The 24,403-nt window shown below is 41.1% G+C and overlaps 2 protein-coding genes across 5 annotated transcripts in view; one reads left to right on the top strand and one right to left on the bottom strand.

Annotated features, from left to right (window-relative positions):
- Positions 1-569: 569 nt before the first annotated feature.
- The window catches only part of pdia6 (protein disulfide isomerase family A, member 6), a 24,854-nt gene continuing 1,020 nt past the window's right edge, over positions 570-24,403 (bottom strand). Inside the window, exons 3-17 of one of the 3 annotated variants that reach the window (XR_004613211.1) lie at positions 23,628-23,685; positions 22,838-22,964; positions 22,567-22,673; positions 22,341-22,474; positions 21,878-21,992; positions 20,988-21,128; positions 20,648-20,732; positions 20,420-20,492; positions 20,181-20,339; positions 19,977-20,073; positions 19,649-19,757; positions 10,344-10,349; positions 9,809-9,819; positions 8,354-8,357; positions 570-582 (exon numbers count right to left, since the gene is read on the bottom strand). Coding sequence is in view for 1 of the 3 variants with exons in the window: in XM_034579212.1 (XP_034435103.1) it covers positions 19,686-19,757; positions 19,977-20,073; positions 20,181-20,339; positions 20,420-20,492; positions 20,648-20,732; positions 20,988-21,128; positions 21,878-21,992; positions 22,341-22,477; positions 22,567-22,673; positions 22,838-22,964; positions 23,628-23,685 (1,171 nt within the window). In the remaining 2 variants the exon portion in view is untranslated. Of the gene's footprint in view, positions 583-8,353; positions 8,358-8,421; positions 8,431-9,808; positions 9,820-10,184; positions 10,191-10,343; positions 10,350-19,648; positions 19,758-19,976; positions 20,074-20,180; positions 20,340-20,419; positions 20,493-20,647; positions 20,733-20,987; positions 21,129-21,877; positions 21,993-22,340; positions 22,478-22,566; positions 22,674-22,837; positions 22,965-23,627; positions 23,686-24,403 lie in introns of those variants that run through there. The other 2 variants (XR_004613210.1, XM_034579212.1) reach the window with 2 other exon arrangements.
- Positions 8,464-19,303, top strand: hpcal1 (hippocalcin-like 1). Of its 2 annotated transcripts, none has more exons than XR_004613212.1 (5): positions 8,464-8,679; positions 15,565-16,066; positions 17,260-17,365; positions 18,379-18,529; positions 18,676-19,303. XR_004613212.1 is itself a non-coding variant. In XM_034579216.1 (5 exons), exons 2-4 carry the CDS (start codon positions 15,689-15,691, stop codon positions 18,474-18,476), a joined length of 582 nt encoding a protein of 193 aa, XP_034435107.1. In that variant the 5' UTR covers positions 8,464-8,679; positions 15,565-15,688; the 3' UTR covers positions 18,477-18,525; positions 18,676-19,303. The 2 variants fall into 2 exon arrangements, 1 of the variants encoding a protein (XP_034435107.1); XM_034579216.1 differs by having other exon boundaries at positions 18,379-18,525.

The following is a 24,403-nucleotide window of genomic DNA, read 5'->3' as shown; positions in this document are numbered from 1 at the left end:
CACTTTCGAGCACATTGCTGTAATAAAATCCTTCATTAGTAAGGATGATTGCTGATAATATGTTTTAAGTTATTTTTTGGTCCACCTCTGTATTTGACAGCAATTTTCCCTTTGTGTATCATTTTCTCCTCGTTTGTGTTGTCACGATGCACTACAGCTAATGTGTTGTGTGCTTTTTTCACTGGGGATTGTAAAGATATTTATCCCCTTCTTTTTTTCCACAAGCTGCTGAAGTCTTTGCAATGTCTGCAGATGAAAAATAGAATCAGGAGGGTAGTGGGTGGAGGAAATGTAACTGGTCCATGGTGAGTTTATAAGAAATAAAGCGTGACCCTGCTGGTCCACCTGATGAGGCCGAGGAGAGTGATCCCAAACTCTGTGAACCCTCGGCTGTGGACATGTGCTGTCCCCCTGCAGGGCAGCTCTGGGCACACTTTCCCAATCAGTTGTTCAGTGTAAAGGTCAGCTGTTTAATACACTGAGATTAAGTGCGTTTTTTTTTACTCAATATGTCGACTGAAAAGGACATGGAGCCGTCGGATTGTGCATGATCCAACTGCATGATCAAACTGCAGGATCCAACTGCATGATCACATGCACAGGACAATTGGAAAGAGATAGAGGAGTGCACACATTACACGATCTATGATTTGCTCCTGTGCTCCTGATTATCTGTTGATCACGTTTCCCAACCCTACAGTATGGACTGTTGTGCTACAGTTTGCCAAATCAGCAAACATTTATTTTACCAGGTAAGTCATTAGGAACAATGTACATTTACAGTGACAGCCTGGATGTCATCATCAGCTTTGTCAGCTAAAAATCATGTGGTAATACATTTACATAAAGTAGCAGAAATTCAACGTTTTGATATCAGAGAAGGTATCGAATTAATAAATCAATTAATAAATCTGTGGCTGGCTGTTGGTGCTGATGGTTTTCAGTCTCTCAGCTTCTAAAGCAAAGAAATGTCATTTTATTCAGAATTGTAAATGCAAATGCTCATCCCCTAACAAAACCTGCAAAATAAACATTTTACTATTTTATTATTTATTATTTTAATGCCTATTTCATAGGGATATATACAATACATAGATAATTACACAGCAATAATCCAATGCAATCCATCACAGCATTTGTATCAAAGGCTAATTTCCAATACCCATCCCTTCAGACAACAAATATAAAATGTAGAATCATTCTGGGACATTATGATCTTATTTGGACTGACTTACACTTTGCTGTTCGGACCGATTTGTGAACATTTGTGTGATGCGTCTTTTCTCATTCAGTTCAATTTCTTTAAGGTGCAAAGAAATTGGACAGGACGTCTCCTTCAAAGGGGAAAGTGAGTTTCCAGCCCCACTTTGTTTGCAGATTTATCGTGTGCATCCAAACATACAGTATGTCCCTGGCACATTGAACAGTTCACTCCAATTTGCACTCAATCCCCTTTTGCTTGGAAAGGGAACAAATACATCTCCTCGAATGCAAACAGTACAAATCACAGTAGGAAGGACAAGTCATCGTCCTGTCTGTCCATGTCTTTCTGTACTATCACTATCACTTAATGCTGGATCTTAAAAGATCATTACTACAATCTTTTTTATGAATATTACAATAGTAATTATAGCTAAATTGATCATATGTTCATTTGCTTTGAAGTCACAATTCATGATCTAAATGTGAACAAAATTATTATTTTATTTAAATTACAGTATACCCACTATAGGTTTATTGTCAGGATACACCAGAATACTGACTCTTAGTAATAATCATTGAATTATAATCTGTGTATTTGGTTGTATATAATTTGCTTAATATTGAACAGATAAGATCTAAAACCTATTATTGCGTATTGTGGTCTGCAGATTTTTTTATTTGCTCTTCTCATTTTGGTTACTGTAACTTTCATTACGGAAACAAAGAAACAAACATCAATTTGCTGCTTCATGTCTTCAAGCCCATTTTACATAAACTGACAGGTCTTTATACCAGTGCAACAACTTCTAGAAGACAGATGCATATGTCTATGTTGCATTATGTGTAAAAGTGAGTATGCAAAAAACTTTATGTACACAGGATTTAATTACCACAAAGAAATACTGTAGCTGTAATGCAGTTTGAAATACATTTACCTACAGTTTACTGACCTATTAGTCAATCTGGTTGAGTAAACATTGGCTGAAAGTCCAGACACAATGAAGTCAGGCACAGGGTATCACTGTGTCATAAACCACCAGTCACTTAGTGTCATATTCTTCTTCAACTTTATCAGGAACCAACCGATGGAACTTTAGACCCAGACTAATAAAAGCTCAGCTGACAGTCACTGTATGAAGTTTATCACGTACTGTACAGCACACACAGTACATGCATGTATACGTGTACTGTGTGTGCTGTACATTGACTAAAGATTCACATATGCAGGAATCCCTGCAGATAAAAATACAGATATTTCAAATATTGAGAATCTCAGGATTTAGGAATTGATTTCTCAACAACCAAGCTGCCAAATGTTTGTGAAAAAATATTTAAATAAATTATAGAGAAATGTAACTTTTGGTAAAAGAAAGGAAGCATTATTTGGAGAGTTTCTGCCTCACAGAATCTTATAATGCACACTTAAGGAGATGGGTTTTTGTTGGGGGGGGGGGTTGATAAATATTGGGTTTGGAGTGTATGTGGAACAAAACTGAAAGCTACTTTATCTTAATGTTATATCTTTATTTTAAAAGTATGCCTGGCTTCTCAGGAGCATTAAAATTCCCCGACCATAGATTGTGATAGAAACTTTCTGAACTTGTGAATATTTTGTTTTGTCTCAAATGTGCTTTTTGCTTTTGCAACATCAGGCAAAAAAAAAAATCATTGCACATGAAACTTTATTGCTGAAAACATATTTTTGCTTACTGAATTGTGAACAGCATGCAAACATAACCCATAATCCTTAACCAGTACCTGATGTTGTGTCTCATCAGGGATGTTCTTTGGTCCCGAATGAGGACTTAAGTTGCCACGTATTTACAGGAGAACCACAAACGTGGAGGATTCTTAAAATGATACATTTACTGTATGCAATCTACAGCTACAGTCCAGGGTATCATCAGGGGCAAGGGTGATAACAGAGTAGTGATAAGAAGTCTGCAACCAGGACAGAGCTTGGGCTGCAGGATGTTCTGTAACCGTTGGGCAAACACAAAGCTGAGACATTTTCCATTAGGAAACAGACATTTACATCAAGTATCCGATATTTAAAGTTATCATATCAGAAAAGCAATCAAATTAATAAATCATTTTGTTGAAGACTCACAGCTTCTAATGCAAAGAACTTTATTATTCAGTTCTGTGAACTCAAATGTGCAAATCATCCTCACTGGTATCAAGAGTAAATGTCATTTTCTGACCATTTTCTGTCTTGTAATATGACATAACCTGGATTTATGATGCAGTGAGCGTTTTACTAAACATAAATCATCTGTAATCTGATAAACTACCAGATACTCTTGATGATTATCCAAGTAATAAGTATTGTAGATTACAGAATAGGCAGAAAAGCTACTGATTCATTCACAATATATTTCATACACTGTACACATACAATGTCAAGGTATTGGAGTCATGCATTAATTTGCTCAAAAAATCATTCTTCATCTAGAAACTTCTAGGAAAGTCCAATCAGCGTAATCACTATCAACACGGGACAATAAAAGGTGAAGCAGTGTAAATATGATAAGCGAGCGGCCGGTCGCCCCGCACATGGAACTTATCAGGAGTCTGTCTCAGCGTGTCCACATGAGTGTACCGTCTGCAGCCTTATCGTGTCCTATCGACTGTAGCATGTACAGATTTCAATCACACATGGTCACAGCCATTACCCCACAAAACACTGTCCACTGGACAGAATGGGGGTGATTTTATTTCTTCATACGACACAGTGTGAATGTAGAATGTAAATTTGTTATTCATTAATTTAACTCTTTAATCTTTGAGAATATCCACGTTTTGAACATAAAATAATCCTAGTGATGTTTTCACTGGTGTGTTTCGGCTGTGTTGTTTTCTTTACCCTTTATATTTAAATACTTTGAATTTAAATCTGGAGTGAATCCTCTCTACGGAGGCCACCATGTTTTTTACAGTAGCCCAAACTGGGGAGGTGAGGGGTATTCAGCTGCAACATGCAACTTCACCACTAGATGTCGCTAAATTCAACACACTGAACTTTTAAAGTTTTTCTGTAATTTGTTTTACTAATTTATTTTCAACCTACAATGGCCCTGATGCATTCTTGTATAAATAAAAGTAGAACTGTTGAGTTTTCTGTTAACACATCCACCAGATCTCATTTCTTACCACCTGAGTTAAAGTCAAATCTCTATTTTTCATTTTGTTTTGGTCCACACCAACTCAACAGGGAAATATCAGATTATCTAGCTGTTCCTCTTTATTCACTAGCTGGTTAACTATGCAGTTTGGCTCTGGACTGGTAACATAACCATAAAAACCATAAAGTTATGGGCCATTAAATCTAAACGATCTGAAATGCTCCACCGAGCTGAGGGAGGATAATTCAGTAGGTACTTTGAACCCCTTTAACACTAGATCCATATAGATATTAATGAAAGTCAATTTGTAAGTTGATAGAAGTCCCCACAAATAAACAAAGGGATGGTGGTGGACACTTTACCTCTGAATGTCCAGAGAATGGACATCGAGATGGTGAAGTCTCACATGTTCCTGGGTGTACATTGAAAATTAATTTAAAGGGCATGTTATTATCCCTCACTAAAGTTAAACCTTGATTTCAGTGCAACGTGTTCCCCAAATATTGACAGAGGACGAGTCTATAGGGGGGGGGGGAGCATTGCCCCTCACTCTGCATAATGTAAAGACAGACAGATCAATACTCGAGGAGTGTGTGCTGCGTTTACAGCTGCTCGGATGAAACATACATGTGCCATGGATGGAGGACAGAGGGTCAACACGGTTTTATGGAGAAACAAAACTCTCTCACAGATTTGAACAACAGTTCATCTAATCAGCTCAGGTCACTGCAGTTCAAAATCCTGCTGGACCACCCACTGTACCACGGTGGGATGATGTCCAGTCCCTGTGAAGTAATAATGAAAGAGCATGAAGACAGACCTTTCATTCCATGATGACGTAAATGTTTTTGCTAAAGTGTTTTCTGGCCTTTAATAAAATCTGGGGTTAAATAGCAAATCTGGAAAATAGCAAAAATACTTGGTTTTTGAAAGTATTATACAAAATCAATGAATCTCTTATGTCAAAAAAGAGTTTATTTCATAGTAACAAGAACTTGATAAATGTAGCATCATCATAACTCTCAAATCAATGGTTTAAACTGTAATCAAACACATTTAATACTTTGGAAATGTGCGTATTTTTTAAAAGAAAAACATTTTAGATTTTAGAATGAGAAGTGTGTGTGTGTGTGTGTGTGTGTGTGTGTGTAGTCTGTGTGAATGTGTGTGTCATGTTTATATGTTGGTATGTGCTCGAACATACATGTACCTGTAAATCACATGTGCTTATGTAGCAGTACCGTATCGTAATCTGCTCTCAGAGCGAGCAGTAAATGACACAACATGGCGCCACTAAAACCAAACACAGGATTCTCTGCAGCAATTGGCTGGAGGCCGACTGTGCCCCTGTGACAACAGGCCTGTGTGAGCCCTTATATTGCAGCCAGCAGTCATGGGATCCAGCTGCAGGAGGAGCGCTGCAGCAGGAGGAGCAGGCTGAAGGGCTGTTTGCAGCCTCTTGTGGTTCATTGTGTTTCTGCAGGACGACAGAAACGTTGTACCTCTGCTTCACTGCAGTTTTCTTTTATAACTACAGTCTCTTTTTTTGGGATTCTTTGACTTAACCAATGTTGCTCAGTCACTCAACTTCTGCTTCTGTCTTTGATTAGAGCATCGACGCGATGCCTACGCTGCAGATACATGTGAAATGTCACAGTATAGATGGAGCCATGTGTTGAATTTTTAAATTTGTCCCCTTAAGATCCACTTACTATCGCTTTCATGACTTTCAGCCACACCTCGTGCAAAATGCTCAGCTGTCATGGAGACTGCTTCGAGTCAATATGGGAAAGTTTCAATATTTAACCAATTTTATGGAAGAATTCTACACTTATCTTATCATTCTGTGCAAGTGTGGAAATACCTAACAACTGACATTCAGCAGGTAGACACAGGTCGTCCACTAATTGCAGTTGGTTCGATTCCCGGCTTTTGACAGAGGAGCTCTTCTTAGAAACACTGTATGGATGTGACCTGTATTGTCGAGCACTTACTTACCACCTTTTTCCATAGATTTCAACTGCAATCTCGCAATTTCCATGTGGGAAGAAAGAAACGTTTGAGAGAGAGCAATGAAAAGTGACCCTTGAGTTTTCCTTAGGTGTCAACTGCATCTCGCAATCTAGGTTATAAGGTTTTAAAAAAAAGATAGCATGTGACCCTTGACAGCTTTTATTTGCTTCTCGTCAAAGATGGTACAAAGTGTCTTTTATCATATCAGTTTTTGGTTCGTGCATATACACTCATTTGTAGTATAACTTGGGTTTATGTGGTAAATGGAAAATGTACAGTATACCATAGTACTTTCATAAAGGAGTTCCACTGATGCTTTTTATCTGTATGACGCAGCAACAGGCCCGTGTCAGTGTTGAGTTGCAAGTTGACAAAAGCAACAAAGGCAACCTCAGAGTGCTTTGTCACCGCCACGAGCCCCTCCTCCCCTCCTCGTCTGTATTGTACTCACTCTTAGGTGGAGATAAACACTCCATGTGCTTATAGGAACAGGTGTCGGGCTTCAGGAAGACACGCACACACACACATACACACACACAGGGTTAATTATTTATCCACTCGCCGAAATGCTGACATACACACCGCCCTCCCTGCAGTGTCACTTTAGCCAACACAAGAGAAGTTAGTGTGACAGGTGCTGATGGACGAGTGCTCATCTTCAGTGAGAGGAGTCGTGGTGTGGTGGGAAAATAGAGGAAAATGGGTTATAGCCTGATTGTGTAACAGCACCGCTCTCTAGTGCAGCTTGTCCCACAACATTAGAGGGAGTCGTGGGATGGATTAAATATCTTAGGGTTGTTTTTAGGTTCAAATTTAAGACATCGTACATGAATGAGGTCTCAACAAGGAAACATTTTCTCAAGTATTCGCTGCGCTGGTATTTGAAGCTTGAAGTGTTTGTGTTGACTTTATGGATGTTGGCATCTCAATAATAGAAATATGCAATTAAAGCAGTTTGTTATAACAAAATGAAGTAAATACTGTATTTTGCACTATAATTGCTTTGTTTTATCTCACATTTAATATAGAATGACTGTTATTTGAATTGATTAAAGCATCATCAAGTATCAAAATTCTCCCTCAAATGTGAACAGTTCAATTCAGATATCGAAGGGGAAACACACTTTCTCCAATATTCCTGTGCTGGTTTGTAACGAGTGATGTGTTTGTGTTTATTTTATGTATCTATATAATAGAAATGTGCAATTAAAGCAGCTATTTATAATAAACTGTCGTACATATTGTGTTCTATTTAATTATTTCTTTGCTTTATTCAAGATTTAATAAAGCATTATTGTTTTTTTAAGTACTTAAAGCATGATAGTTTGATGCAGTCGGTGAATGCATCATCTAGAATTAAGAATATCCCTCAAATGTGAACAGTTTATTTTAGATATTGTATCAAACAAGGAAACAGATCTTCCTGTGCCGGTTTATGAAGAGTGATGTGTTTTTTGTTAATTTCATGTATCTTTAGAGCATCGTATTAATAGAACCGTGCCAGTAAAGCCTTTATTTACAGGACACTGTAGTACAACGTGTATTTTATTGAATAACTGAATTGTTTTATCTAAATATTTAATGTAGAATGACTTGATTAATGCATGATAACGTGTACGTTTGGGTGCAGTCGGTCGAATGCATCGTCTAGTATCAAGATTTTCCCTCAAATGTGAACAGTTTATTTTAGATATGGAGCTAATAATAGTCCCCAGTGATCATTTTCCACAGGACGCTGCTGCGACTGTTCCTACGATGGAAGCGGCGAGTGTGGACGGAACCATTCGTGGCGCAGGGGGGTGGGGCCAACACACAAAACATCACTCACAAGTGGGTAAATCTTTATAAAACCATCTTTAAATCCCGGTCACCTTTGTTTCCGACGCTAGTTGGCGCTCTCCAGTTGTTTGGATGCGAACTCATGCTTCCAGAAGTCCAAACAACAAGTGTAATCGCTTTGAAACACGGAGTCAAACCCCTTTGGTTCGGACTTGGAGGAGTCGGATGAAAACCGAGCTGTGTGCCACATCTTCCACTGATGATAAAAACCTCCGGGCAGAGAACTGGAGGCTGCAGCGACCAGACCAGAGGCTTTCTTTTTAAAACACACACACACACACACACACACACACACACACACACACACACACACACACCGGTCACACCTTTCTGATAAAACCCACACGTGCTCGTTTCCCGGCTCGTGACGTGTCAGACATCTTGGACCATCCTGGAGTTCGAGCAGGAGCAGCAGGAGGAGGTGAGAAGTTCAGACTGTGAAGTTTGGAGGGAGGAGAAGTGGACTTTCCCTTCAACAAGCTGATATCCCTTCAAAGAGGTGAGTTTACGTGACTTTGAACTCAATTAGAAAGGATACTTTTCAAAGTGTTCTCCAGTTAATGTCCCCAGGAGAGAGGAGGGGGAGGAAGGGCTACACCCATAAGGACGAGCCTACTTCTCACACACTGTAAACACAGGCTGAGGAAACACTGTACGCATCTTCATCACACTATTCAGATTTTCCTTCATCGACATTGCAGTGGTCTAAAAGTGGCCGATGATGCTGTGGGAGTGAATTTGTCGAGTCGTGATCTAGATTTGAAACTAATTCGACTCTTCTGAATAAATCCAGCTCAGATGATGACATTTTTATTTACTGCTTCCTAAAAGAAAGGACTCTGAATTACTCAGGGATTTGTAGAATGGTCACTTATGTTCATGTAATCACAATACGATGCCTTATTATAATAATAATAATAACAAACTTTATTTATGTCACATTGTTCACAAATACAGTTGTAAAATGCTTTAAAAGTTAAAGAAAAGAAAAGCAGTTTGAAGATCACACAACATTAGACAATATTAGAAATATAAGAATTTAAATCATATCGCTTATACAATGTTTATACAGTCAATAAACTAATATTTAGTTTTAAAGATAAGATACCATATATAGTAAATTAACTTGTGATGGGACCCTTCAAACTTTGTGTGTTGCTATAGTTGTTAATGCCAGTCATCTCATTTAAACTAATACACTGCAGCGTTGGGGCTTTTTAATAATCAGCCATCATGTCAACTTTAAGCCAAATTCAAAAAGACCCACTTCAAATGGGGGGAAAACATCGAACAAACTCGGTGCCATAATAAAAACAAGTTGTAAACGCTTCAGTTGTAAACAAGAGTGACATCTAGGACACAAAATATAGGATTGTGTGCACTTCACAATATCAAGCATGATGCTGAACAGAAGGAGAAAATCACTGTTTGAGATCAAGCAGCATTTTAAACACGCACATAAAAAATGCAGTTGTTTCTCTTGAGTCTTGATAAATCTCCTGCCCTGCTCTCGCCCCAGATTGATGGTTACATCGCCTCCCTCTCATAAACCTTAGTGCTACCCTGTTGCCTTGACTACTGGCGTGTCAGGGGACTTCATCCTGATCCAGTGCACGATGTTCCCTGACACCAGTTCAGAGAAACTGCTGCGAAGCGGCGTTGCGAGCGAGGAATAACCGGAGAGCTCATTTTTCTGTGTCTCCTCCTCGAACGCCCGGCCCGACTCCTCACCCACCTGATGCCTTCGCGGTTACACCGGCAGTGCACGGAGGCTGCAGCCAGTGAGTGCTCTTTGCTCAGCCACAGCACAGCAGGCTGCACGCACCATGGGAAGTCTGCAGCCGTTCTGTGCAACCGACCATATCAGTTTCTTTCATTTACATTTCATTCAAAAGAGGCACAACACGGACACGGCGTAAAGTATTTTCTGTCTTGTTTACGCAGCGTTGACGATGGGAAATGATCTGTGACTCTGACGTCTCTGTGTCATCATGAATCGTACAGTCAGATCTATTTTGGGGTTGTTTATGCTCATCACATCACAAACAAACTCTTCTATTGTTATTTTATTATTTATTAGGATTATTTTGACAGTTGGTTCTGTCTTACAGTCGATAAATGTAAATCACAATGTCCAAGAGTACAAGGGGACATATTGTCTCGTCCAACCTAGAGTCTAAAACCCAAACATATTTGAGTTGCAATCTTAGAAAAGGAAAGAAAAACAGAAAATATTCTACAATATAGAAGCTGGAACCAGTGAATATTGTGCTTAAATGCACTTAAACAATTCATTCTTTAAATTTCGTTGCAAATGAAACGATTAGTTTAAACATTTGGGTTTAAACTTGGACACGAGTGGTCTCACTAAATCACCAACTGAGGCACAGCTCTCTCAGCTGTGTGTCGTGTTTTGTGGATGTACCACTCAGGGTTTTTTACAGCCTGACTCCCCTCACCCCACCTCATGTGCATTTGTGTGCTTGTATGCATCCAAACACACACAGACACACACACACACCCTTCACCTCTCCTTTCACGGAATTCCATCTTCGCCGTACACAAAGTAATGAGCATCTGGGAAAAGAAGAAAGGCTTTCTTTGTTATGACAAGCCATTACCCAGGAAATGAGGTGGGCCTGAGAATGGCAAACAGCAGTGAAAGTGGCCTGTTCATGGGTTTACACAGTCCCCATCGAAGCTTTGGGGGGGGGGGGGATGCTTGGGGATGCTTGGTTTCATTAGACGAGCAGGAGCCCAGTGGAAAAACTGGAAATGGGGGACAAGGAGAGAGGCTGTTGCTGTGGAATCAGGGGGAATCGCAAACTCTGAATGGCAGTATCGATGGGCTGTTGTGTATCAAGCGACGTGCTCCGACTGTGCGTTCGCAGCTTGTGAACTTCTCTGGCAACTTTCCGTGCGAGTCAAGGCAGCGAGCGCGCGGTTCTCTCAGCAGAGGAGGAGGTCACGGGGATGTCAGAGCAGCGACTCAGAGTTATTTCTGACCACATTGCAAAAAGTGCAGCAACTTAAAATCCACCAGAATAGGTCAGAGACAGGCTCCAGCTGTGAAAACACATAAAACATCCTGTGAAATCTCAAATGCAGCTATGTGTGCGTATGCGCTGTGGGTTGTGCTTACTCTTTACAAGCACAAATGGAAAAACATAACACTAATGACCCTGTATACTCAGTGACACATGATTTAAAAACAACCAATCTGTCTGTTTTCTTGCAGCAATATGTCACATGGGATTAGTAAGTAATTTACATCTAAGAATAAGTTTGATCAAATGCCTTAAAATCGTCTGATCTTCTCCCTGTTTTCCTAAAAGACTGCGTTACAATAATACAGCCTCAATTGCATCACACATTTTATTTGGGGGAGTCTACTTTAGCTTTAGGGTTTAATGAGCATATTTCAGCACTCACTCGCTCTCCTCTTCGAAATAAACTCTTTAATTAGCTTCACGGCTTCTTGAAAAGTCAGGGCGGCACTTTTTTTTAGCCTGGAATCTTCTGGAGTCTTTTTTTTTTGTGTGTGGCTTCGTGTGTTTGAGGGAATAAGTAGCAACGCCCATATTTCTACGTCTGCTCCAGCTCAGCCTGCACTGAGCTGTCCTGGAAAAGTCCATGTGACCGTCGAGGCTGAGGAGGTGCTGTCGCTTCCTCATCCTGTTGCATGTTGGAGCGGAAGGACTCCGGTCGTGCCTGCAGGGCGGCGTGTGATTTATCCTACTGCCAAGTGAAAACACAGTCAGCAGACAATGATATTACACTGTCACGTTGAGCCTTTCTTTTATTCGCGTGGGTCCTGCTCTGTGTCTTTCAGAGGATTGTTAGATACTACGGCAAACACACAAAATCCTACAATGTGAGATTTGCTCTGTTTTCAGCCATAATAATTTGTACAAATCTATTTTTATACTGTTTATAACAATAAGACAAACATAAAAACAGTGTAAAAAGACTAATAACGTATAAGCCAGTTTAACAACATAGTATTTATCCAGTATAAAACATAGTATAACACAATAAGACAGTATAGATAGACATTAAAACTACAATACAACTATGGAGTCGTCACTCATGACAGAACCACACTTCCTAGTGTCTACAGATGCATTTACAACATGCACTGATAGACGGTCTGATACGTATCAGGTGTGATTTGATGATGAACACATTGTTCATATGTTTTAACTCTTGAAAAAAGCTGCCGGGCTGAAACACCAGATGTAAAATATAATTCATACATGATGGAGCTGGAGAATTCGACATGTTTATTAATCTTTTACAACCATACTGCACTGGTACCAAAGCTAATCACCCACCAACACTATATTGTGGACCGGTAATATTTTCAGCCACATGCTGCACACAGGGTTCCAGCCATTCTTTGTGCAGGGCTTCTCTCTCCGGAGGTGGGGGGTGCAGGCATGGATGACCTGAACATCACACCAGTAACATCTGGATCTCTGTTCATAATGTTTGACACCGTCTGGCTGCCAGAGTTTAAGACATCAAACCCCTCCAAAATGAAGCCAAAGCATCTATATCGCCACCTGGTGGCTTGCTGTAGTATAGGTCATAGTATAGATCCCTCCATTCTCCATGATAGTGGATGGGACATGTCCAAACTGAAAAGTACACATTGTAGTTATTAGATGCTATAAAAACAGCGTGAAAGGTCACAATTGGCAGCCGCGTCGTCCATCTTTTTATACACCATGATGTACATTTGTTCTGGTCTTTCTTCAGCTGGTGATGAACACTTGATGAAGAAACATGATGATGAACTTTAAATCTTCTAACAACAACTTGTGCTTCTTGGCTCCTCTGACTCTACCCTAGTGATGTAGGATTAAAAGAGGATGAGCTCAGATGATTGTGCAACATCGCTCAGCGGAAACACAAAGTTCATAACGTCCATAATGTTTCCGTTGATATATTCAGTCTGAGTTGTTGTGTTCATTCACTGGTATTTTATTTGAACTTGTACAGGACTGCAGTAGAGTAACGTTTCTAATATTTTTTCCTCCACTTGTGTAATTAGAGTTGACCTTTCTGTTTGATATAGAAACATGTGTAGCTAATGCCTGATACATGAGTGAGTGGAAAGGTCTGGGGTTACACCGTGATCCACAGTGAGGTGTGAGAAATGAACTGCATCAATGTATAATGCGTCTGGTTTGCCCAGATTTCTTTTGAGCTGTTTCTCAAACCCGCGTCTCACGTTACTCTCCAGGAAATTACACCGCTGCAACAATTATAAGACGGGAGCATCAGTGTGTAGAAAAGACCTCATTCAGATTCACACTCGCTCTGCTTTGTTCTACGCTAGATAGGATCGCTCCGGTGCCAATAACCCGATGGGAGCGATGGGATTTCAATAATTGAAAGAAAGAGAACATGGGGATAATACATCTCTCTCCCTCTCTCCCATAAATTCATTATCGGTAACTCCGAGCAGTGGAGGTGTTATTCAGAGGGATTATTATGTAATTGAACTGCTGGTATTAGAAAAGCAGCTCACATAGTATAGCTGCAAATAGTTTTTCTTTTCTATGTGTCATACTTTTTTCCGTTCTTTCTTCCTCCCTGCCCCCGCACATCCCTTCTCTTTCTCTCTGTCCCTCCCACTCCCACTTTGCCAGATACATGTGGTGAAAGATCAGCTCAGGTTTTGGTACATTTCTTCCTAAGATCTACAAAAACAAAGGATTGCTGTCATTTGTTACTTTTCATGTTTTACTTCAGTGATTCATCCAAATATCGTTCTGGGTTATTTTTTTCTCGAACCTCATATGAAAAACAGATTTTAGTTGGTAAATACTAAAATGTTTGCGGTTGTTTGGGAAGATACGATTGTTTGGTTTTATTTGTCCTCATGTAGAACTCTAGTAAAATCGTGTCTTTTTATATTTTGTCTTTAGGGACCAAAGTTATGACAAATAAAGTCTGCTACGTTTTGGAAAGTAACTCAGCAACGCTAAAACAAACACACACACGTTAGTTTCATGAATCATGTGGCTATTTCCCAGCCCCATACGCTTCCCTATTCAGGTTGCAGAATAGGTCATAGATCATGCCTCCTCCATGTTATTGGAGGGGGCATGGACCAAATGAAACAAATCTAAGTACCTGTCAAATACATTTTCTCAAAGATGGTTTCTCTGATTTAAAATAGTTCTCATCACACTGATGTATTTGTAATTTGGTTGTTAATCATGTGCTAACGTCACGATTGACAGCTGAGGCAGACTCATTTTTTGGTCGAGCCTTTGCTGGACCTTGCTCCCGCGGCTCCATCCCCCGATCCCTGCTGCACAGACTCTGGCTCCAAACAACGTCAGCACAACAAGATGGCAGCGTTCATATCCGGGATATTTGTGGAGGAAGTGGAGACGCGTCGTCCATCTTTATATACATTCTACGATCATGACTCTGTTGTGTTTTCATTGGAAAGAGGCTCAGTTCCTCTATCCAAACCTAAACCTAATGTAACCTGAACCCTAAAATCAGGTCAGAACTCTCAAAAGGCAACAAAGAGGTGTTGTGCACGTGTGTTCAAATTGAAAACACACGCGCACACATATGTATTTTTCCCTGCAGGTGTCGTAACCTTTTTGCTTCCTAGCACATGTTTGCCTCTGCTTCATCAGTGGCTTGGATGCACAAAGCTTCCCGCCTAATAGTTATTATGCTGTTACAGCTTTATTGTGGATGTGCTGTGTTTATGCGTCCTCATATCCCCAGTCATGAATGCCCCTGCATACATGAATAAACCCAATTTTGCAGGATATAACCATGGAAACAGCATTGAGACAAACCACAGAAACCAAAGGTGAATAGGCCCAGGTGATTTGTCTGTGTTTGCGTTGGTATTTTTTAAGCCGTCTTTTGTGTTTCTCTTTTGTCAGTGCATGAACCCCACCTGCTTGGAATCAATTACAGTATGCATTTTATTGTGGGAACGGTGGTGGAGGTGAATATCTGGTCCTCTCAGTAACAACAGACAGCATCAGCCTGACCTTTCAGAAAGTGGCTTTATTGATAATTACAAGGCCCCAGGACACTTGTCTCTGCGCCTTGCCACGAAGGGTTGATAAATTATGGCTCTGCCAGAGGATTAATAAAGTAGCCACGGAGACCAGACCTCCCACCACACACACATACAGTGACACACACACAGTATACTTATAATCTTATCTTTTCTTCCTCTGTATCGCCTCATATGTCCATTTTCGTCGTTTCTCAGAAGCGTCTTCAGCAGATGTTTCCTGAGAAAACATTGCAGCAAACTGAGGGGGAAATATTGAACCGATGAATCATTGATGATTTTCACACAAGGATATTAATGAGGGCTGTTGGTCTCCTGCAGGAGCGGAGGAAGCCGAGCAGCCGTCGACGTGGAGAGTGAGAGCACAGAGGGAGTGAAAGGAGAAGGTAGAGACGCCAACCGACCCATCAGCCTGCAGAGAGAGAGAGAGAGAGCGAGCTGTGACATGGGGAAACAGAACAGCAAGCTGAGGCCCGAGGTCCTGAACGACCTGAGGGAAAACACGGAGTTCACCGACCACGAGCTGCAGGAGTGGTACCGCGGTTTCCTCAAGGACTGTCCCACCGGCCATCTCACCGTGGAGGAGTTCAAGAAGATTTACGCCAACTTCTTCCCCTACGGCGACGCCTCCAAGTTCGCCGAGCACGTCTTTCGCACGTTTGACACCAACGGCGATGCCACCATCGACTTCAGGGAGTTCATCATCGCCCTGAGCGTGACGTCTCGCGGCGGGCTGGAGCAGAAGCTGCGCTGGGCCTTCAGCATGTACGACCTGGACGGGAACGGATACATAAGTCGAGCAGAGATGCTGGAGATAGTTCAGGTGAGGATGTGAACTGAATGAGCAGGTTTTCATGGATGTGCTCTATATTCCATCATAATCGGCTTCCTCTCATCTAAATGTGTTATTAATATAGGCTTTAATCTTAGTTAATGCTAATTTACATGGTAGTTTGGTAAATTTAAATACTTTTACCTGAATTTGAATTTTCCCTCTGATGGAAGCCAGACGTAAACGTAGATATCTAATCTCATTTCTCTCTCTCAGCACATTTTAAGCTGAGTTTACATAAATAAAATATGAAATATCGTTTATTTAAAACTAAATATAAACTAATGTTTCACTTGTTCTACAGATTCAGAGTATTACGGCCACTCAGAGGGAATCATTTTGATAATAACATGGTAATATTATGATAATAAAGTCATAATATTTTGAGAATACAATCATATTTCAAGAATAAATATTGATACAATTTAAACTTTATTATAATATTAATATCATAACATGACTTAATGCTACCACTTTATTCTCATAATATTATGACTTTATTATCATAATATTAAAACTTTGTTCTCACTGTATTAAGAATTTATATTCTATATTATATTATATTCATAATATTATGACTTTATCATCATAATCTTGTGACCTTATTCTTGATTTTTATCCCCTTCAATATGGTCCTAATACTCTGTCCTACTCAGGCTGCATCTTACAGTTATTTTTATTATCAATTAAGCTGACGGCTACTTTCTTGATTAACGCAGTAGATTCACTATGTGGTCGGTAAAGACACTGAGTTCAGGACAAGCAGCGGATCCTCTCTCCTCCAATCTCTGCAGCTGGAGATGATCATTGTTTGGTTTTTTTCAGTCATATGCAAAACACACTTTAGTTTCCTGTGTGACGACTTAGCTCCGGGTCTGAATTCATAAGATACTTTCACCTGGCGTCACGAATGCAGGCTGCCCTTTCTCTTGTCTTATCACCGGGGCTATATTTACTCTTCCAATATGGTGAGCTGAGCAGCCTGCAGGGCCATATCAATATTGGCTCAGTCCGCTGTTTGTGGATACAAATGAACGTTGGAAAAAAAAAGCCCTGGTGAGAGAATTGAGCAGCGAGTGCAACAGCAGCAGTAATTTTTCATCTGTGACGCCTGAGAGCTTCACACAGACGACAAAGAAAATTCAGAATTATTATTCTTATTTCTTAATGAATGTCGTTTGTAGGCAATTTACAAGATGGTGTCGTCGGTGATGAAGATGCCTGAGGATGAGTCGACACCAGAGAAGAGGACAGATAAGATCTTCAGACAGATGGACATTGATAATGATGGTAAGATCCGTGTTCGCTTTCATTTTGGATGTTTTTGTGGATGTTTTTATGGAGAAACATCCTGAACAAATGTCCTTGAATCATGTCCCGTGTCTCCCTGTCCTGAATGTATTGGACGTGTCACGGTTCAATATCTAGAGCATGAGGCAGCTCAGGATGTTTTGAAGCAGGAGGTTCAGAAAGTCTGAAGGTCAGAGTGAGTGTCTGTGGCTCAGGTTTAATAACATCACGTGGTTCCATAGAGTCACTTAACCTCCACTTCTGACGCAACGTAAACAGATGCTGACCGACAGAAAAACAGGAAGTGCAAACTTACATGAATTTTTGCGTTTTTTTATTTTTATCTTCGGTTGCTTAGAGATTTTACTTGCAATATAAAACAAATAAAAATGTTAAGTCATGTATAGAATATTTAAATAGTGCAATAGATCAATATCAAAATAATCAATATGTCACAACTCAAGTGCAGCACATTTCATAGTAATAACTACTAAAAGATGAAATATGTTTTAATACCCCTGTAGTTATAAAATGCACTTTAGTAAATATTTATAGTTTAGTTTAAATATTTAGATACTAAAAAAAGTGTTAAAATAGAGGCAATAATTGTGTTTTGTTTCATTAATATCATAGTCATACCTAGCTACCGACATTTTAAAAATATTCTTAGAACCAATTTCTCAGTGTTGACATCAGTAAACATCATTACATAAGATTCTTAAAATAGCCACTTTTTAAGGAATGTGCTGCTCAGTTGTTACTTTTTGTGTGTTTGTCAATTCGCTGAAAGAATTTGTGAAACAGATTTAGTGGCTCAGTGACACCCCCTGCTGGTTGATGTGACTGGACAGGTATGAATGACTGAACAAAAAGGTTAATGTCAGCTTATTATAATTTAAGAAATGTGTAGTGTTCTTGGGGGAAGCACTGGTTATATTTTTGTTATTTGAGCTGAAAATGAAAAATCTGGATTTTGAGATCTTTCTTTATTCCTTTCGGTCTCTGCTCCACAGGTAGACTCTCGCTGGAGGAGTTCATCAAAGGTGCCAAGAGCGACCCGTCCATCGTCAGACTGCTGCAGTCCGATCAGGGAGCCTCTCGTCAGTTCTGAGGGCAGAGACATGAACGCTCACGCACGCTCTCTCCAACACACACACACACACACACACACACACACACACACACACACACACACACACACACACACACACACACACACACACACACACACACACACACACCACACACACACACACACACACACACACACACACACACACACACACACACACACACACACACACACACACTTCCAGCTTCGTGCTGCTCGGTCGTCACCACACAACCCTTTCAGTTTATCTACACTCCACTGTCTTAATGTTTACATGAATGGATAATTGATTTCTTGTTTTGTTTTTTTTTCCTCTGTGGACGTTGAACTTGCTCGAGTCTGTGTATAAGCTTCTCCCCCCCCCTCGCCTTGCTGTGCCATATATATTTATACTGACTGGATTATATGCTTGCAAGTATTATGAGTCCTGTTATGTTACATGAAGAGGAAAACTAATTACGTCAGTTGGTATAATTTGATTGAATCGGTTGTTCAGGATATCGACAAGTCGCCGTTCTGAACGAGCTCTATATGCCTTTGGTATTTGCATGCGCTCAGTGATACGTGTTTTCTGATATTGTAACAGTTTACGTGAATAAGGAAGCCCGTGATTGTTTTTAATTCCTTTTTATTTTTGTAACAAAAACGTCATTTTGTTTTCACACAATTGAAATAAAGTCGTGTAAGAAAAATATACACAAGAAGTCCCACAGTATTCCCTTGTCCGGGACAGACATGGGGCCAAACCCACTAAGATTCTCAACGTTCACTGATTTAAAAAGAGAAGGAAAAAGAAAAAAGGTATATTTAGAAAACACCAGACTGGACATTGAAGTGTTACTCTGACAAGTAGACATCCTAGAGAAGGTGCTTGAAGATGGCGGAAGAAGGGACTTGAATAACTGCGATGCCACATTCAGAAACTCCTCACTCCTCCTCTCAGAGGGTGGCGGTCGTATAAATACGCAGCTTCTTCTGTTCAGCAGGTTCGAGAGTTCACTTCAGGGACATGACAACTTCACCCCCCTCATATTCTTCCTGTCCCCGTGTGACTGACAAAGATGATGTAGAGAAACTGCAGGTGTCTCATGTGTCTTTTCTGGAGTATTTCAGTAACTGGGCGACCAGGACTCCCGCTCGTCCACAGGAGAGGGGGGTGGGTCGCGCAGGACCCAACCAGTCAGGATCAGATCCCGCCCCGTTTTGGACTCATAACTCAACTTTCTCAAAGATGTCATCTAGGTCTATGTCACTGAGGTCGTAGTCCTCTTCCACAGGAAGCTGAAGATGACGAAGAGTGTAAAGTAAAGACAGTTAGTAAATCTGATCTGTTTGCAGATACTTAACGCAACAGTTTTAGATCGTTTGTACTTTTAACAGAATGCCTGTAAGACTCTTGCTGAAGTGAGACAAATAACAACACTGGCTGCAGAGCGGCTTGCTTCTCATTTCGCGCTGCTCTAAATGAAACCACGAGGCAGCTGGGATTCTCCCACTCACCTGTCCGTCTTTGCCGTCCCAGGGTTCAACAGCGTGAATCTTGGGCATGACGCCACCTCCCAGTGTGGCGGTAGAGCCACGGCCCACAGAGAGCTCCCTGAGGAGAGCAAGAAACGGGTGAACGTCATCATTCAGCCGACACTTGAGATGTGTTTTACATGACATTGCTTCAGTGAAACAAGTTCTGACAACAGCGCCCCCTACCTGAGGAACTCATGAATGCCAGTCTCACTGAAGGAGCCCCTCAGCAGAGCAAACTTCATCTTGCGTGTGTTGATGGCAGCCATGGCGGGGTAGCCAAATCCACCAATACCCAGAGAGGCCTCCAGGTCCATCTGAGCTCCTGCCTCAGTCCACAGCCAGCTGACAAAGGATCAGTCATTAGAATAATGATAGTAATAGTAATAATCATAATAATAATAATAATCCATGCTCATCCATACCCCCACATCTTCTTCTTGTACTTGTCAGCCATCTTAACCATCACCTCCAGATAACCGTTTCTACCAGCTGCACCTGTAAAGACACAAGGAACGTGGATGGTGAGTGATTCAGGAATTTTAAAAAAGGGTCTTAAGTCTCATTTGTGTTTTCTTTCTACTTGGTATAATTAGTCATATTTCTGAAGTATTGACAATGGCCTCAGAGTCGGGGGGGGTGTCTGGTCTCACCTGTGTCCAGGATGTGAGGCAGGACGGCAATTATACACAACTGACTGTCCTCACACGTCTTCTTCAAGACGTCTTCACTGAGAATCTGAAACCAGAATTTACAATAAAGAACCTCACATATACAAGAAGACACACATATCTCAGGCTGAAAAACTGTTGCAATACACTTAGAAGACGTCGACAAAGATGACAACTTGGAAAAACAAGATCGGACCAAGTTGTCCAGACAGGTTTCTGGAGTTCATGTCAGAAAAGGACTTAAGCTTGGTGCTTGACCTGCTTCGTGATCTATAAACCGTCACACGTGCATCCAACAATACAAACACTCTACTGCACTGACCTCCAGCGTTTCAGGAGGAGGAGCGTTGTCAGAGAACAGATCCAAGGCTCTCTCGATGATTTCGCCACGGGTGCGGCCTCCTTGGAAATCCTCGGGCTCCTCGCCTTTGCGGAAAATCTTGATGGTGGGAAACCCACGGATCTACACACACAAACACACATTTCTTCATTTCTGGCTGTAGATGGCTCCATATTGAAATTTAATTAGGGATTGAGTACAGTAAAGATATATTTTAATGATTCTATTTAACCTGATATGTCTTTTAATGGAAGGACTTCAGCTGTAATATTAAAAATCGGTTATGTAAACTGTAATAAAAGTCTTTAAAGACTTTGCTGTGGATCATTAACTTCGTGCTCTTCTTTTATGTGACTGCCACATAAAAGAAGCTGCAGCTACAGTCACAGTGTCAGACCTACGAGCTGCAGCAGAAAGTAAAGATGAAGTTGAAGAGTAAAGCTAAACTGAAGATCAGTTAAAAATACTTCAGGTCATTAGAAACCAGTGTTTATCTCCAGGAAACTTGTAAAATATGAAGAATTCTTAACCAGAGTTTGTTGGATTTGTAACAGCGGCAGCTCTTCTGGTTCAGGAAGCCGGGGATCATGGGTAATATCAACCGTTCAGTTGTGTTTCAGTTCACTGACAGTACGCTGTCAGATCTCAAGCCACTTAATAGCTCGGACACAGAATTTATCAACACGTGGGGCTGCAGAGGGCGCTGTTGCTCAGTGAACGCTACATAGGGTTTCTTTAAATTTAGTTAAATCGCTTAGCAAATGTTTTACTTCTATCTTGCAGTGCTATTCTAGTTAATTTGCATCTACAAGTACAGAAGTTAGTATCTGAATCGTGTTTCCATGTACCACATTATTTCTTGTCCTACTCACCCCGTAGCGGCCGGACACAGCCTGGTGTACAGTCGCATCCATAGCTCCGAGGCGAACTCTGCCCTTGGTCTGCTCCTTCACAGCTGTGGCTGCAGCCGCCCACTCAGGCTCCAGGCTGTCAACAACAGAAGGGAGCGATGGTTGAGAAAAACTGAGGATGATGCAGTGCACTCAGAGTTCAATTCCACAATATGAGGTTGGCAGAGGAAAGCCGGACAAATCCAATGAATTTGGAACACAACAGCTCTGACGTCTGAACAGTTTTATTAGGGATTACTTCCTGCTGAAAGAATAGCAGTTTATTCACTGAGGTCTGCATGGATAATCTGCAGAGCTTGTTTTGGTTTCCAAAAAGAAAAAACGGTTATTTAGTATTTCAAACATCACATTTCAGGGTTTAGAGCAGCAAACCTCTGCTGTACTGTGATATGTTGATGTGAGCTGTGTCAGGAACCAAACTTACTTCTTGCAGTGTCCACACCAGGGGGCGAAGAACTCCACCAGCCACACATCATCACTTTCCAGCACCAACTTGTCAAAGTTGTCGTCGGTGAGCTCCACTACGTCCTCCTTGCTGCCGCCGGCGCCGCCGCCACTCTGCTAGGAGGCAGTTCAGCGTGACTTAACCAACTTCACAGTTTCAAACAGCTGCAATAAAAAGCTACTGCAAGGTGCACTGCTGGATCTACCTGTTTGCTGTAGCCAGAGCTGCCGGATTTGCCGCTCAGCCGATCTTTCACCAGACTCCGCAAAGAGTTCATGGCTCCGTCCACGATGGCCTGACTACTGCGTCCACCTGAGGGGGGGGGCGGAAACGTGAGGAGTTCAGTCACTGCTACCAAAAACATCATTTCACTATAGAACCCAAACGTCTGCCTCACACCGACTTAAAACATTCGAAGAGTTTCCAAAAAGACAATAATACAAATGAAGGAGAGGTTGCATGGCTTCCGTCTTTACCTTGGTATTCGTCTGGCTTGTTCTTATTGCCTCCAAAGATCTTGATGGTGGGGAACCCTCTGACGCCGTACTGTCCGCCCAGCGACTTGTGCTGATCTGCGTCCACGGCACCGACCTTGACAATTCCCTGAAAAGTTCCAGGACAAACAGGTTATGGTTTTTTTCACACTCAACTTTTTATTACAGCTAAATATATTGTCGTCTCTCAATGCACGTTGTATAATTTTGAAATCAGTTTCACATCTCCGTGTCTCTTCAGAAACTCCTACAGTGGTTATGAAAGCTAGACTTCTCTGCACAAACAGTGTAGTTCAGATAAAAACTGGAAGGGTGCTCGGAGATTGCATACCTCTGCCAAGGCTAACGCCCTATCTCGCAAAGTAAATGAACTAAAAGAAATCATCCTGGATGTGCTTGTTTATCTGGATCGATTCAAAATGTAATGGGTTCTTTCTCGGGTCATTTCCCACCGCTCCACATAATATCATGAAAACTATTTCCGGCTTTTTTGAGTCATGCTGCCGACTGTCAGGTGGACGGCAATGAAAACAACCTTGAGTCTGTAGGCACCTTTTTTATTCCCGACTGATTTAAGTGGTACTTTCTTTTATCTAAAAACATAATAACTCAGCCGTCAGAATACTTTAATTTCAAATATATCAAACTCCTGCTGGAGCAACTGCATCTCTCCCTCCGTGAGTTAAAGCTTTTCATTGGAAACGTCTCCAGCTGACAGAACAGTGAGTCGACAGCCACGCTGGTGATAAGACGACGGAGATGATTTGTTTACCTTGAGGGCCGTTGCCACTTTCTTCCAATCCGGAGCAAGAGTTTGACAGTGGCCGCACCTGCGGAGATAAACAAATGAGATGCACGGATGTGAATGATAACTGAAATTCATACAGATGAATGAGGGAGATGTTTGCTTCTAATGTGGATTTATAATAGATTCACTTGATGAGTAAGGATCAGAAAGATGAATACAAATGATAATCGTGTTCCTTCTATCCCCATCTGTACTTCACAAGTACTTGTTACTCCCATTAGTCACAGAACCAAATGAAATATTAACACATCCAGAGAATATTTGACACCTTTTATTTACATACACTTTTGGTGTAGAAATCTCCGCTGGCTGCTGCTCGTCGAAAAAACCACAATTCAAATGTATCAACGTGGTCAAAGATTTGTTTAAATCTAAATCTAAATCTGACCGAAAAATGTGCTAGATAAAATCCCACAAGGTGCCGTTTGGCGCTGGGGCGGTGAATCAGGTTATTCAGCCAGTGTGCTACGTGGGTGCAGTTTTTATCTTTGCCACAGCAAGATCAAGCCTCAACGAGGCGTGACATCCTCTGCGCTTGAGCCTCAACAAGGGTAAGAATAAAACTACAGAGAAAAAAGAAATACATAGAGAACCTCAGATAGAGCCGTGAGGGATCCCTTTTTCCAGGACGGACAGAAGTGCAACAGAGTGTCTTGGTTCATTTCAGTGCCACGTATTCTGTTTTTTTTAATCCTCTGTCACTCTGAATTGCTCTTGCATGACACTGGAACATGTGAAAC

This window comes from Hippoglossus hippoglossus, chromosome 24 (genome assembly GCF_009819705.1).
Source record: "Hippoglossus hippoglossus isolate fHipHip1 chromosome 24, fHipHip1.pri, whole genome shotgun sequence".
In the NCBI taxonomy this organism is placed as follows: domain Eukaryota; kingdom Metazoa; phylum Chordata; class Actinopteri; order Pleuronectiformes; family Pleuronectidae; genus Hippoglossus; species Hippoglossus hippoglossus.
Note: the sequence above shows the minus strand (reverse complement) of the source record. Positions and strands in the feature narration are given on the sequence as shown.